This window comes from Ailuropoda melanoleuca, chromosome 5 (assembly GCF_002007445.2).
Source record: "Ailuropoda melanoleuca isolate Jingjing chromosome 5, ASM200744v2, whole genome shotgun sequence".
Classification (NCBI taxonomy): domain Eukaryota; kingdom Metazoa; phylum Chordata; class Mammalia; order Carnivora; family Ursidae; genus Ailuropoda; species Ailuropoda melanoleuca.
The window spans coordinates 50506716-50523488 of NC_048222.1; the positions used below are offsets into that span (position 1 = coordinate 50506716).

Consider the following 16773-nt stretch of genomic DNA (forward strand, 5'->3'; position numbering starts at 1 on the left):
CCCACCCCTCCAGCAGCGATGGCAGAGGAACAACAACAGCCGCCACCACAGCAGCCTGATGCCCATCAGCAGCTTCCCCCCAGCGCCCCCAACTCGGGGGTGGCTCTGCCAGCCCTTGTGCCTGGGCTGCCAGGGACAGAGGCCAGCGCGCTGCAACACAAGATCAAGAACTCCATCTGGTAAGAGGATCCTCCATCGCTGGGGTAAAAAAGCCAGGCACATTTCTGCTGCAAAGGGGGTGGGGGGCGGCGGGCGGAGGAGGAGGCGGATGCATTCATTGAATGTGGGTATCCAGAGTCGGGTGCATATTTATAGGACCTCTGGAGGTGTGGGGACTTTGCATCAGCCTCTGGTCTCCATAGCCAAAAATGCCTTTACCCCCTCAATTGTGAGTGTAGATAAACAAGTTATATGTATTTTTCACTTATGTGTAAGACGAATGTGGGTCGAAATTAAGTCATATTGCATGATGGTGGCATGAATTTAGGACTGAGGAATGAGAAATGTGTTTACTCCTTTTTGCAAGCATACAGGGAGGAAGAAGTGTATTGTGAATTTTCACCAAACAGACATTGTGCGTTAAGAATATTAACGTGCAGCACAAAACCTAATGTGTCTCTTCCTTTCCGTTGGTTTAGCTGCTATTTCTGGATGTTTTTGCCTTCTTTATTCTGAGATTAAATTTCCTTTCCAGGGAGTTTATTTGCATGATTGTGAAGAAAGAGAGGGCTTCTTTAGTATAAGGTATTTTGAGATGGTAGTTTACACTGTAAAGTGATTTTTTATATTTAAAAACATGTTTTAATTTTAAAATGTCTTGCTGTTTCTTGTCTTTTTAGAAACCATAGATGAGATATCCTTTGCTATTTCTGTACTTTCTTGTATGAGAATTTACAATATTTCAGCATTAGGTTAAACTCTGAAAGACTGGTGGCAGTCTTTTAATAATTAAATACACTGAGTTAAGTCTGTCTTCTGTTAGAGCCATTGTAAATATTCTTTGAACGTGAACTTGCATTATTTCTGTAAGATTATTCGTTAACTGACGTTTTTTTAAATGTAGTGCTGTTTTAAAAATGGAAAGCAATATTTGGAATTTGGTCTAAGAGATTGCTTTTAATAGAAATTTTAAAATAGAATTGAATGTGGTGTAGGACAAGCTCTGATTTTAAAAATGCAATCTTGCATGTCCATCATTGAATATGACTACTAAAATATCAAAACTCCTTACTTTCATTGCAATTTAAAAATAAATGCATCATAAAAACAACTGGCATGCAGTAAAGTATTTAGACATTTCAAAACAGTGACAGTTTTTAAATACAAAATTAAGGTTTGTTATATAGTAATTTTTATTATTTCTTGGAATACGTCCATATTGTCATGATGCTAATATGAAGTAGGTCAGTGCAGGCTTTAGTAGTTTCGTACTACACAGTAATTGGCAGCTGAGTATCTTGCTTTCAGTTTTAATTTTAAGATGAAGTTTAAATATTTTAAAGGAGAATATTTTTGACTTTGATAATCAATAGTCATGTTTTGGCAACTTGAATAGGTCAGATAGGTAAGATTGTCTTCTGTGTGTGAGTGAAACAGAGAAAGAGAGAGAAGCCTTTTTTCTTTAATGGATATCCTCACACCCTTTTAAAAGCTGTTATTTAAAGGTAGAGGTGGTTAATCTTCTGCTTACCATCAAGGTTTCCAGAAATCAGTGGGGTTTATTTCCCCCCCCCCCATTAACTTGATGTAACTTAGTGTCTCTGAAGTCATCATTGAATTGCATTAAACACCTTGGTTTTTACATTTAAGGTAAGGGACATCCAAATCTTTTAAAAGGCACATTTTAAAAGTTGAATTAGTAATGTATATTTTAATGTATTATGAGAACAGTAGGGGAAAGGAAACTCCACTTTATATTTTTAATATAGGAGTAAATTGTATAGCCAGCTGACTGACTGATAACAATAGTGGAGTGTTTTTTTGGTAAATCATGTGATTTAATTATTCTTTCATTGATAATTTATATTTACACATTCAGTACAGCTTAACTGCGCTAACTCTAATGTGAGGAAAAACTTATCCTGAAGTAGAGTGCGCTTCATTTTTGCTACTTACTCAGAAAAAATAACAGGCAACAAACACCTTAATCCCCAAATATATAATTTTATATCTTTATTTTAAAATTGTAATGGCACACTTACTAGTGTTTATTTTTCAAGTATAGAAATTCTATTTGCAAAAATGATCTCTTTATATTGTGTTTAGAACTTTGGAATAAACAACATTAGTGGATCATAAACATTAGTGGGTTTAATTAATATATAGACTCATATCCCCTGCTCTACAAGACTGGATTTACATTATGCATCAAGTGACTATATAAAATAAAGACACTAAAAAGTGAAAGCTCCTTCACCACCACCTCCTATGAACTAGTGTATATATGCTAAATTAAAATAATTTTTAATAGATAAGATTACAGTTCTTTGGGTATCTCATTTCACATTTTGTGAGGGAACAGTATCTTTTTATTGTTTATTTTATAACTTGATAATGCTCTGAGAGATCAGTTTTGTACTCCTTTCTACATCAACCTTTGGTATCATTACTAATGAGAATTTAAAATTATGTTAATCCAAAATGTGGCATTTAAAAATTATCAAATGGGTTTTGCATTTAGGTCGATCGTAGTTTCTAAATTATTAAACTTGCAGATCACAAACAAGTCTGTACTTGTCTTCCTATTCAACAAACACACTTATAGTATGTGAGGCAGGTCTTTAGCTGGACAATGAGTTATTTATTATTTCAGTTCATAATTAATTTATTCTGTTTATTAAACTAAAATGCTATTTGATAAAAGTATGTCCATTATAATTCCAAGCATTAAATGAGACTTTGGAAAAAAAAGATAAGTGTTCAAAGTTGAAATCATGGTATCTAATGAGACCAGAAACTATTATTTCATAAGAATTGGAAATATAATTTATAATTTTTAAGGTAATTCTAGAAAATAAAGATACTGCCAAATTGATAGTGTTGATATTTGTGTAATATATTTATGAATATCATCATCTTAAGTCCAAGTTAACAAGCCTGCACTATTCTTGACCTTCCTCATCCCCACTCCAGTGACAAGGTCCTAATCAATTAGTACTTTGAAAGGAGATTTATTTGCAGAGATATGTTTTAATACTGAATATGCTGTGAAAATGTTGTTTATCTTTTCTAAACAGTAGAATTCTAATATGAACTTTTCAATAAAAAAGGAAAACTAGCAACCTGTGTCTTTTTTTCTAAGTGAAAATCTGTACTTTCAACCTAAAACAGCCACAACTAACCTCCCTGCAAACTTCTTGAACTTACTGTGCACCCCTGTTTGGTTACTTAAGAAAAGAATACCAAAGCAAGTTTTTCTTTCCTCTTATCTCCCAGTATCTTCATTGTTTTAAAAGAGAAAAAAGTTAATTTGTATTTAGTTTGCATATATGTATATATACTAAGTTCTTTCTTTTCCATTTTAAAGCAGTTTCATTTGAAACCCTGATAGAATAAAATTGCTATGGAAAAACATAGGATAGAAAAATTTACATTTGATATCTCTTCTGTCTTTTTGTAATTAGTTATAAGAATGATCATGCTTCCATGGGTGGGAGTGATTAACATATTTGCAATTAGGTTGTAACGTAAACAACAAACCTTTACCTAGAAATTCAAAAGAAATCTTGATGTTTTATTGTAGAAAATGTTCTAATACTGTATTTCCTCAACAAACGAATTCAGGGATTCTTAAAAGAATTAGTTATCAATTGTTATTTTTATTTATATAAGCTTTTATTTGTAAGTAAGATTGTACAAACCATTTCTTAAACAGTCCTGTAAGATGTGTCATTGTTCTACCCACTTTTTGGAAACAGATAAATTAAATGACAGGAAAACTAGGATTCCTCTCATTCATTATCAGACCCGGGAAACTTCTGGAGCCAGAGTTCCTTGTCTTTAAGTCCTGTAAGTCATACAGACTTCCCAATCTCATACATTTTAGACTTAAAATTACAAATAAAGTGGAATTATATATGTGGACCATTTGGATGTTTTCTAAATTCTAATTTAAACCCAAATTCAGCAATTTTGTTTTACTTTCTTATTTATTGGTTACAATGAGCAAAGGACGATGATCCAAAAGGTTTACATAGTGATACCGTATTAGACCTGATTCTGTCCCATATACTAGAACTTAGCAGTTCCATTTTGTCCTTGGTTCTGGGTCAGGGCATTTATTAGCTCTTGTCTGAGAAAAAAGTTATTGTTACTTCTCCTGCAGTTGGAAACATTTACTGTAAAGCTTATAACTTTAGAGTTTGCTTTAACCATAAGTCCCTGATCTTCATTTTGCTTTAAAATTAGAGACTGACTAGTACATTAGCTGGCTTTTATATATTTTTGATTAGTTGTTTGAACATGCTGCTTGCCCTGCGTTTAGCCTGTCTTCCATACCAAGCACACCAAGAGTGCTTTTGTCTGTCTATATTGAGGCCGGCTGTGGTGGTTGCATCCCAACACTGAGTGTTTGTGATTCCAGAAAGAAGGCAGTTCCTTGCTCTCCTCTATGATTTGAAACTAACGAAATTGTCTTTCCTCTTGACCAGGAAGGCACGTTAAGCAATTATAGCCCCTGGATTTTTCTGGCCTAATGTTTAGCTCTTAGGTAATGGATGTGTGTGTGTACAAATAATTTACCAATTTGCTCTCCCCACTGGGAGGTGTCTTGAATGTTATGTGCAAAAATGATTTGGTTTCTATCTCACTATTAGTTTTTGGTATTACTGGGGGAAATGAGCTTCACAGTTGTGGAAAAAAGACAGAAGTGTTTTGTCTGTTGTGAAAGAATGCTTTGAGGAAAAAACTTGTGTCACATCACTTTTTATATTAGAAAAACAGTCTTGCACACTAAAATTGCACAAATGAAAATAATTAAAATGAGCATTGTCATTTACTCATATTTGAACACTAAGCAAGAATAGTGTGTAAGTACTCACCTGAGTACCTGCTATATACAAAGTACTATGCTAGAGACTGGCATTTGCGGAATGCCCATTCACTTGTAATGTTAACCTTATAATATTTACCTAGCAAAAAAGTGCAATAAAACTCTTTTATTCAGTTAGGGAACCAGGGAAAGAGGTGACAAGTCCCAAAGTGTTAATTGTGAGAAAAGTAGACCTTCGCTTCCTTGTCTGTAAAATGAAAGGTTTATAGTAGATGACCTTGCAAGTAAGTTCCTTTAGCTTAACTTTCTATGACTCTGTTACTAAATTAATATTGACAGCAATAATAAAACATACCATAAGCACAGTGAAAGACTAACAGAATTAACTAATCACAGGCAGTCAACAGAACATTTTCAAAGGACGAATTGTTAGGATTTGTCAGTGTTTCCTTGGGTGTTAGCCCAGGAGGACTATCTGAAGGTGTTATTCACTTCTTGTTACCTTGTGCAAGAGTTCTGTTATGTGAGATTCAGTCTGCAAATATTTATTGAACATGTATTACATCTAAAGTGTTCTAAGAGCCGTTGTTGATTATGCAGAAATATGTAAGTCTATGCAGCAGTCCTTGTTGGGAAGTTTACTAGCTGAGAGATTGCACTAGGGGGACTATTTGTGTGCTTGTTTTGTTTTGTTTTGTTTTGCTTCTAAAGAGGTTCTCAATACTTATAAGCACTTCACATAGGAACTTTTTTTCAAAATAGTAAATTTTGTAATAATGTTATATTTTAAGGCAGTAGTGGATGTTATGTTGTCAATTTGGTTATGTGAATAAGAAAGGTGTATTTTCTTTTCAGAATAATGTAGTTTTGGGGGCGCCTGGGTGGCACAGCGGTTAAGCGTCTGCCTTTGGCTCAGGGCGTGATCCCAGCGTTGTGGGATCGAGCCCCACATCAGGCTCTTCCGCTATGAGCCTGCTTCTTCCTCTCCCACTCCCCCTGCTTGTGTTCCCTCTCTCGCTGGCTGTCTCTCTATCAAATAAATAAATAAAATCTTAAAAAAAAAAAAGAATAATGTAGTTTTGGGTTGAGCCTCACAACTTTTCCTCTTCATCTAGGGTAGACTTTTAATGTGTAATTGTGACAGTTCTTTATAAAGAACAAGACAGTAAGATGGTTATTCCATATCTCTGACCAAACTAAACCAGTCTTACCCAGTGCCTCTTTTTCCAGCAGACTCTGAGTATTCAGTTGCTTTCTCTTCTGCTTTATTGAAGGTTCTAGGAGTTCAGGTTAAGATGAGCAGCATGGACCAAAAGAAGGAGGGATCTTCCTGTCCTGGGCAGGATAATAAATAAGGAACAATAAGCTCTGAGGCCTTAATGCACTCAATTGGTGACTATGAGATTAAGATAGTTAACCCTTAACCAAATGAATAGAAACTTTAAAACATGATTTAATTGTTTTTTCTTGAGACTTTTAGTTTCCTCTGTTTATGGACTGTAATATCTCCTATTTATAAGAGGAAATAGAAAATAACTAGGTTAGGTTAATTATGCATATCATTATCAGACATCTATTACAATAGCTCCTATATATATTATGAAAAGTTGTGTGAGAGGTGAGGTTTTATATTCCTTGTATCTAAGAACAAACTGAAAACATAAAGATATTCCTTGCTATTTGAGTCTGTTTGATTTCTCAATTCAATTCAGAGGTCAGAGTAACAGATTCCAATCTGTTAATATCTTGGAATTTTGGAAGGCAAGAGTCCATATGGTGTGAAATCCCATCTCCTCCAAATAGCCTTATCTTTAAAAAAAATAATAATATATATATATATATATTTTTTTACCTGATCCCATTCATAGCCTGAGTTTAGATGGTAAGGGTTCAGATAGCAAAGGATACCTTTACATTCATTCCAACACAGGATTAACAAATTGATGTGAATTTACATGCTAAATCTGATTGATTAGTGATACCTACCAAGAGCATGGGGGTAGATGTGAACTATTGGTATCTTGCAGGGTATGAGTCCCTAGGGCTATGGTGTTTCAATTTATGAGGTCTCATTTAAAGATACAAACCAAGCATCGAGAGCACTTGGGTTTGTATTTTTCTTTCTGTACTTCTATTTTTTTAATTTTTCTGTGGCTTTCCTACTTTGATCACCTTGTACTGCATTAAGTGGCTACTGCAGTTTGCACTAACCCATTTTCTTTGCTTTTATCTTGTTTTTCTGTTTATGCCTGTGCTGGTCTCTCTACCCACTACTTTAAAAACCTTTTTTTTTTTTTTCCTGCTGATACAAGGATTTTTAACTTCAAGATTCAGTTCATGTGCTACTGTTTCCATGAAATTTTTCTCAACTCTCGAAAAAACAATAATCTGGGTTGTGTAAATTAACTTTTTTCAGTGATTTAGGCTGGCCTTACCTGAGATGAGCCCTTCTTATTTAATTTGTACTGAATTTAAGTGAAACATTCTCATTTTTTAATATGTGAAGTTCGTAGAAATTCAGAGACTGAATATACCTGAAACAAAGCAGTCACTGCATAATAAGTAATTTACAATATGACAGTAAAATATTTTATTTATGTGGAGTAGCTAAGTACTTGCCATTGTTTTTGCAGTAGGTATGAAATTTTAAAGATTTAATTGGATAAGAGTGTCATTTTAGTGACATCTTGCTTGAAGTAAAGTTGGTGCTTCTGAGAGCCTGGGAAAATGTATTTGAACAAGATGCTTCAGTTAATTTAAGTGAATCACTTCGCTAATTTGATTGCAGTTATTTGATCTATTAATTGCATATGTACATAAGCAATCTGTGATCTAAAATGTAACTGTCAGATTATTACATGCATGATCCCTTTTTCCGAAGCAGGAGATATTTACAAGCAGTATTTGGCCAAATTCTGTACATACAAGTTTCAAAGAAGTGAGAAGGTCAAGAACTAATCCTGAATTTACAGAATCAAGTGGTCAGGGAAAACTGAATTCCCTATACCTTTATTTTAATGTCTAGTATATACAGGCATAGGAGAATTAAAAAGTAATAAACACTACTCTGCGTTTAAAACATTCACCCCGTGTATAGTAGTTGCATGCATGATCTGTAGAATTTAACAAAAGTAAGATTTTGTTAAATGCAGCGATAATATGGTATAATCGATGGTATTAAAAAAATAGAGTTAGAGAGGGATTCAGTAGGTTATAATACGCTTATTGGCAAAATTCAGGCTGGTATGCTTACTGGGAAATCTTTATTCCCACTAGCAGGAATGAGCTTCACAGTTGTTGGTGACAGGAAGCCTTGCCAGTAATGAGAATAATTAGGGGAAGATAGCTTAGGTCAAAATTTGCTTGATTGGGGAGTGGGGTTTCCACCAATCACAATTCTCTCATCAAAATGCAAAGGTAGAAGAAAGAATATAAAGTAATAATAGAGAAGAAGAGGATGGGCATGTTGAGAACTGGGGCAGAGGACCAGAAACTGCTCTGTTAGTTTTAGAAGAGGACTATGTACCCTGAGTGGACTCTCTTTGAATAATGGCCACTTCATGAGGAGGACTAGAATATTACTATATGTGGGGTTCCTCATAAACCTCACTTAGCCGATATTTTGGCTCCTATGTTTTAGCATCTGTATCTGTGTACTTTCCCATTATAGGATGAAGTTTGTTTTCCCCTTTGGATTCATCCCTTTCCATATATTTAGGGAATTTGTTCTAATACAGACCCTTTCTGTCAGCATCATCAAACTGTTCTTTTCCACAGGCTGCTTTTCCTGTGACTTTATACATGCTTATGACTTCCTTAAAGCAGCAGCAAACAAACTTGGAGAAAAGTTTTTGCAGTAAAACAAAGAGTTGATCTTTCAGTGACCTAAAGAGCTCATTCATAGTCTAAGAAAAAAAGTCATTAGGTAAGTGAATGAAGAATGTAAATACTCATTTTATAAGAATAATAATATAAACAGTTAACAATGCAAAAATCCTTATTCGATAATAAAAAATAAAGCAGAAAAGTGCTATTTTTTTTGACCACTAAGAAAAGATTTAAGAAACATTGCTAGCTAATCTCACCCCTGATTTTACTATTTTGCTTACCCGTTTCCCTCCCCTCCAGTCCCTCATTTATTATCCTGTTATGTGATACATAAGCCCACTCATATGTATGGTGGAATAAGTGAACATACATTTTAAAAGCATTAACTGGTTTTGCACTTAGGTGGTGGAACAAATGTATGCTTCCCCCCCCTTTATTACTGTCTCAAAATATTCTTGAATGAGCAGGCATTATTTTTAGTTTAGAAAAATCCAAACAAGTAAAATAATCCTTTGTCTACCCTGCTGCTCTTCCTTTTAGCTGCCATCTGTCCATCAGCTCACCACCCCACTCTGCTAGATCTTCTCCGCTCTTGTCCTTTTTGACTCTTGCAGTCTGGCTTCCTGTTCTTCTTGCCAACTCAGTGGCCTTTTTTCAGTCTTTATCTTTCATTATGTCTTCAACTCTTCTTGTTACCGTGATTCCTTTGCAGTTTGGGAATTCTCATTCATTCCTTTTTGAGAGCTGCCTTTGTGTCAGCTACTCTGCCAGGCATTGGGGATTCCATGGGCAAAGATGCAAGATCCTTGTTTTCATGGATCTTATTTCTGATTAGCATTTTATTTTTCCTGCTGCTTTCCTCTAGATGCACTTTAATTTTGAATATCCGGACACTTATTTCTCAGCCATCCATTTTTTTTCTCTGTTCACTTCTTTACCAAAGTCAGAAATACATGGGCTGACCAGACAACTGTAATCACATCTACTGATTCATTTGCTAGAGTACAGGTAGCTACCACTGTCATTGTAAACTTGACATTTTCACAGTAATCCTTCTATGCTATCATGCCTTGCTACCTCAGTTGGCTTTCATTTCTAGCTAATCTACTCCTTTGGGTAGTAGACAGCACCTGTTCCTTCATTCCATCAGGCTAGCAATATTGGTTTCATATTGGATTTTTCTCTCTTATCCCTGTGCCCAATATTTTAAAAAGTTGCCAAGTTTGCAGTGTCACTTAATTCTCCCTGTCTTCTACTCCCTATATTTCCGCTGCCAGGACCATAGTTCAGTGCTTTACCATCTCATTCCTGGATTATTACAGTGGCACTATAGTTGCTCTCTGTCCCTGGCCTTTCCCCTCACTGAACTATGCTGTTTATTGCTGCCAGAATTGCTTCAAAAACATCCTTTTCCATGTAGTCTCCTTCAAATAACCTATAATAATTTCACTTTGCCTACCATATCGTTATCTAAAGATTTCTGTCAGGTTTCAAAGGCCTGTATAATCTAGCCCCATACAATCAGTCCTACCCGATTTCTTTCTGTTCGCCAGTGTTGAATTCCCATCAGGCAAGCACTTCAGTGTCTGCCTTATATTTTATGGTTCTCCTTTTATTCCTGCTTTATATCTTTCCTGGAATCTCTACTCGCCTGTATCCAAATCCTACTTAATCATTTTTGAAGTTATAGTTCAAATCATTATACTATAAAACATCATTTAGCTACTGTAGTCCACGCTGGCCTTTTCTTGACCTCAAACTGTATAGTGATGTCTTACAATTAAGCACTTAATCACCTTAATTTTTGTCCTATGCTCTTCTAATAATCAACAAGTTCTTCGAAGCTAGGGGCAACACCTTTTGCATCTTTCTGTTTCTCATCTAGCAGTAAGTACTAGTGAATACTATTTTTTGTCTGCTGCATTCTTAGAGACAGTTGATTTTTTTCTACAGGTTAATGTTTCTGTATTTGATTTATTTGATGTGGTAATTTTCTCCCCAAATAAGTTATTAAATTCATGCTGCATTTTACAGAATGGAGGACTTAGAGCAACTGATTTTTTTTTAAAAATTGCATCAGTGAAACTGAAGTAATCATTTATTTAGAGTTTCAGTACTACTAATCAAATGTTTTTTACTCTATATGTAGAATAAGAAATAACTTATGTCCCAAGTGAGAGCCACTGTGTCCCCCGTTTTAAAAATACTGGACAAATGACTGCTACATAGTTTTGTAACCTTTTATGAATGAGTATACAGTAGTATTTAGTTAGCGTTTGTGGGCTAATCTGCATTCCAGCCTAGTTCCCAAGAGATAAAGTTGGAATTTTGAAGAACCCCTTAACATTGACCTGGAGATAGCTTCTTTAAAAGTTTGGTTCTGGTGGAGGGTTTGACCTACTTATTTTAGGATCCAAGACCCAAGGCTAAGGTAACTTGTTGAGTCATGGCCAAAACCAGAAGATAGCAAAGGAAATCTGTGAGTTAGGGTAGATAACCAACTGAGGGAGGTGGATTGACTGAGGAAGTAACAAGGGAATGAATAAAATAGGAAAGCAATTCTTAAGGCCCAAAGTGTTTCAGATTCATAGAATAGGTGACAGTCTGTTGGACCTTTCTGTTTATCTGACAAAGAGACTTTTTGTGTGGGTTTTTTTTTTTTTTTGGCCTGATATTCTTTCTTTCAGAGAGTTACAACAACTGGTTTTTAAAAGACCCTTTCAGCTGTAAAATCGTATTTATATGATGCTATTTGGTTTGTTAGAGCAGTGGTTCTCTATATTAGCATCATATTAGTATCACCTTGGAACTTGTTAGAAATGTAAATTTTGAGGCTCCACCTCAGATTTACTGTAATAGAAACTCTGGGGGTGTAACCAGCAGTCTTTCTTTTACTAGCACTTGAGGTGATGCTAACATCCCTTGCTGATGCTAACATCCCTTGCTTAGAGGATATATCTTCTACTAAACAATAGTAAGCCACAGTCCTCTGTGGCAAAATTTGAGTATTCTCAACCCTTGAGTACCCCAGGTAGAGTTAATAACTCCTTTATTTTAATTTTCTAGTATTTGAATGTAATTGTTATAGCATTATTTACACTGTGTTGCAAAAGATTTTCATTAAACTGAATTCTTTAATCTTGGCAATTGTATGCTAAATGAATTGATGGATGAATTGATAAATAAAAATTAGAGATAGTACACAGTCATCATTGTACTCAGCCCTGGTCAACAATTAAAAGACAGACAGACACACATGCACACAAAATTCCAGAGGTCACATGTACAAGAAAGTATGGGCTGTGTAACCCAGAGCCAGCAAGCTTCTACTTTGAAGGGCTAGCCGATAAATACTCTTGTCTTTATAGGATATAGGGTCTCTGTTGCAACTACTTTACTCTGCCATTGTTATCAAGAAAGTAGCCACAGACAATATATATATATAAGTATATAAATGAATGAATGGCTGGATTTGTTCCATTACTGGCAGGATTTGGCCTCTGAGCAGCAGTTTGTGGACCTATATATACCAAACTACCTGAAGAATACAATAATGATTCTCAGTCTTCACTCCCTTTTATTGACAAACAATGGATGACAGTCACCTGCTTGATACTAATTGTCTTATAATTCTCCCTTAGGTAACCCCAGGATTATGTGTAAGGCATATTAGAATGCAAACAAGTAAGAGTTATATTCCAGGGATAGTCTTACCTAACCCTTGGGATAATGATAAAGTATATTGACTTACTGTTTCTGGTGTGACACATAAAGTGCTTGGAAGTCCTTACTTTTTCATCCCACCAAGAAAAAAAGCTGAACAAACTGAGAATCAACATTTCTTCTTAGATGCGTCAAGAGAATTGAGGTCTCAGGGCAAACTGCCTCCTGGAAAACTGGAAATAGGCAGATAAAAGAATCAAAGTTTATAGGTGGCAGAAGCTTAGGAGTAGAAGCCCCACAGCTGAAGCCGCTGTAGTAGGAGCACTTTAAGCTTAATTAATGAATTCACTGCTGGAGGCTCGGGGTGGGCTAGCTTGAGAGTTGAAAACCAAGGAGGCTGAGTCTTGAGGCTCACTTTCCTGAGTCTTACCTCCAGGAGCCCTACCAGGTTCTTCCTGTGAGGATTAGAGAAAAAATTTTTTACTGCCTGCATAGTGAGGGAGGATTTCAAGGGGTGGGGAATTTGCAGGTAGGGCCAAGGAGGGAGGAGGAGAAAAATAATCATTTTGAAATATACCCAGAACTCTCTGTTCTCTTTAACAAAGCCTGTTTCAAGGGAAAGTATTTTACCAGAGCCTAACTAACAGGGGCTCTGCCAAAGCCTACTTGACCTGGAGGAAGGGAAATACCCAACATAGGCTCCCTAAAAGACTGAGACCTAGTCATAGGACAATAGAATCTCTCTCCCAACTTCACCACCGTATCAGTAGGGCTTTTAAAACAAGTGTAAGCCTCACACCTTATTTAAAGAGTCTCTAGGGATTTCCAAGGAGAACATGGGAAACAAGAACAAGGACATTAGAGAAAATTTTAGCCTTAGACACCAAGCTACAGCAAAGAATAAACACAGCCGAAATCCTAGTCGACAAACAAAACTCACATGGCCTGTCTACCTCAGTTCCTTTTGCCCATCATTATATCTGGCTTTCAACAAAAGTTTACAAGGCATGCTTACAGACAAAAAACCCCCACAATCTGAAGAGGTAAAGGAAGCATAAGAACCAGACTCAGATATGACATAGATTTTGGAATTATCATACTGCAGATTTAAAATTATGATTAATATGCTAAGGGCTCTAATGGAAAAAGTAGACATCGTGTAAGAATGGGTGGGTAATATAAGCAGAGAGATGGACGCTCTAAGAAATAATCCAAAGGAAATGCTAGATATCAAAAACACTTTAACAGGAATGAAAAATGCTTTTATTGGGCCCATTAGTAGACTGGTCGTACTGAGGAAAGAATCAGTGAGCATGAAGATGTATCAATAGAAACTTTCACAACTAAAATGCAAAGAGAAGAAAAGTGGAAAAGATGGAACAGAGTATACAAGAACTGTGGAACAGTTAGAAAAGTTGTAATGTATGCATAACTGGGATGTCAGAAGAGGAAGAGAGAAAGGAACCAGAAGTATTTGAAGTATGAAAGGTGAGAATTTTCCAAAATCAAAGACCCCAAACTACAGATCCAGGAAGCTCAGAGATACCAAGCAGGATAAATTGTTCCCTCTCTCGCTGGCTGTCTCTATCTCTGTTGAATAAATAAATAAAATCTTTAAAAAAAAATAAATAAAGACAAAGATAAAATGTTGAAAAAAGCCACTGGAAAATAACCACCTCTCCTATTGAGGACAAGGATAAGAATTGTATCAGTCTTCTCTTCAGAAACCAAGCAAGGAAGGAGAGAGTGAAGTATTTAGAGTTGAAAGAAGAAAACCACCAACCTAGAATTCTGCATCTAGCAAAATTATCTTTCGGAAGTGAAGGAGAAATAAAAACTTTCTCAGACTAACAAAAATTGAGGGAATTTGTAACTAGTAGACCTGCTTTGCAAGAGATGTTAGAAGTTCTTCAAAGAGAGAGAAAATAATGTAGGTCAGAAACTTAAATCTACCGAAAGAAAGGAGTGAAAAGGAGTAAATGAAGATAACATCTTTTATTTTTCTTATATTTAATTGATCTGACAGATAATAGTTTGTTCAAAATAATGTATTTGATGATTCCAGCTTATGAATAAGTGAAATTAATGACAGTGAAGTTATAAGGGACAGGAGGGAGGAACTGGGAATACTCTTAAAAAGTACTTATAGTAACTGAAGTGGTTTAGTGTTGTTTTGAAAGTGGACTTGGATTAGTCATAAAAGTATGTTGCAAACCCTACGGTAACCACTAAAAAGATTTTAAAAGGAAGTGTAATTGATAGCTAAAAGTGTAGGGAAAATAGAATCATATAAGATGTTCAAATAAAACCAGAGAAGGCAGAAATAGAAAAGACCAAAAAAAAAAAAAAGGCAATGAATAGTTAAAATAGGGTACATATTAATCCAACTATACCAATAATCACTTCAAGTGTGCATGTTCAAAATACACCAGTTAAAAGAGACTGTTAGAGTAGATTAGAAAACCAAAACAACTGCCTTTCTGCTCTACCCAGGGAGGGATCCAAACAGTGTTGTTCTGGGTTCCCCTCATAACTTCAAGTGAAACTTTCAAGATGTCCAGAGCCTTTGATAGCCTACAAATGAAGAAGAAGATGTCCTCAAATTCCTTGCAGCAGGAGCCCACTTAGGTGGCAACAACCTTGACTTCCAAATGGAACAGTACATCTACAAAAGGCAAAATGATGGCATCTATATTATAAATCTGAAAAGAACCTGGGAGAAGCTTCTGCAGACACCTCGTGCCATTGCTGCCATTGAAAACCCAGCTGATATCAGTGTCCTCTCTGGGAATACTGGCCAGTTAGCTGTGCTGAAGTGTGCTCCTGCCCCTGGAGCCACTCGTGTTGCTGTCCACTTCACTCCTGGAACCTTCACTAACCAGATCCAGGCAGCCTTCTGTGAGCTGAGACTTCTGGTGGTTACTGATTCCCAGGGCTGACCACCAGCCTCTCACAGAGACGTCTTCTGTTAACCTGCCTACCATTGCTCTGTGTGACACAGACTCTCCTTGGTGCTACATGGACATCGCCATCTCTTGCACAACAAGAAGGGAGCTCACTGAGTGGGTTTCATGTGGTGGATGCTGGCCCCAGAAGTTTTGCACATGCATGGCACCATTTCCCGTGAGCACTCATGGAAAATTGTGTCTGATCTCTGCTTCTACAGAGATCCTGAAGAGGTTGAAGAGGAATAGCAGGCCACTGCCGAAAAGGCTGCAACCAAGGGGAATTTCAGGGTAAGTGGACTGCTCCAGGTCCTGAGTTCACTGCGACTCAAGCTGAAGTCACAGACTGGTCTTAAAGGTGTGCAGGTGACGACCTCTTCTGCCCCTTCAGCAGTTCCCTTCCCAAGACTGGAACACTTGGTTACCACTGAAAACAGGGCTGCAGCTTTTGCTGCTCAGGCCACTGAATGTGTAGGAGCAACCACTGATCAGTCTTAAGCTGCTCTTCTAAAAAGAGAAAGAAAATAGAAATAAGGTTGATGGAAAATAAATGGTTTGTAAAAGTTGGGGGGGGGGAACCAAAACAACTATATGTTGTCTACAAGTGTGCCCTCCACACTTTGATACTTTATTATTTAGTAACCAGTTGTTTGTAACATGCTTCACCAGTATGTTGTAACACTGAATTTGAGAACCTAAAAGTTGCAAGTAAATGATGATATACTTAAATTATAAAGAGCTGGGGAAAATAGCCATGTTTTGGGGTTTTTTTTAAGTTTTTATTTTAATTCTAGCTAGTTAATGTACAGTGTAATATTAGATTCAGGTGTAAAGTATAGTGATTGAACAAGTCCATACATCACCCAGTGCTCATCACAAGTGCCCTCCTTTATCCCCATCACCTGTGTCACCCATCTCCCCCACCAACCTGCCTTCTGGTCACCATCAGTTTGTTCTCAGTAATTAAGAGTCTGTTTCTTGATTGTGTCTCTTTTTTTCCCTTTGCTTCTTTCTTTTGTTTCTTAAATTCCACATACTGGTGGAATCATGTTATTGGTCTTTCTCTGACTGACTTATTTCATTTAACATGATACTCTGTAGCTCGAGCCATGTCATTGCAAGCGGCAAGATTTCATTCTTTTTGATGGCTGAGTAGTATTCCATTGTATATACGCCACATCTTCTTTACCTGTTCTTGGGCTGTTTCCATGTCTTGGCTATTGTAGATAATGCTGCTGTAAACATAGGGGTGCATGTTTGCCTTTGAGTGAGTGTTTTTGTATCCTTTGGGTAAATACCCATTCGAGCGATTGCTGGATTGTAGGGGGGTTTTATTTTTAACTTTTT

General features: G+C 36.4%; 1 protein-coding gene across 2 annotated transcripts in view; it reads left to right on the top strand.

Moving 5' to 3' along the window:
• Positions 1 to 16773, top strand: part of RFX7 (regulatory factor X7) — a 149715-nt gene that overhangs the window by 274 nt on the left and 132668 nt on the right. Inside the window, exon 2 of one of the 2 annotated variants that reach the window (XM_002922942.4) lies at positions 17 to 179. In XM_002922942.4, coding sequence (XP_002922988.1) covers positions 19 to 179 — 161 coding nt within the window. In that variant the 5' untranslated portion in view covers positions 17 to 18. Of the gene's footprint in view, positions 1 to 13; positions 180 to 16773 lie in introns of both variants that reach the window. The other variant, XM_019803462.2, reaches the window with a different exon arrangement.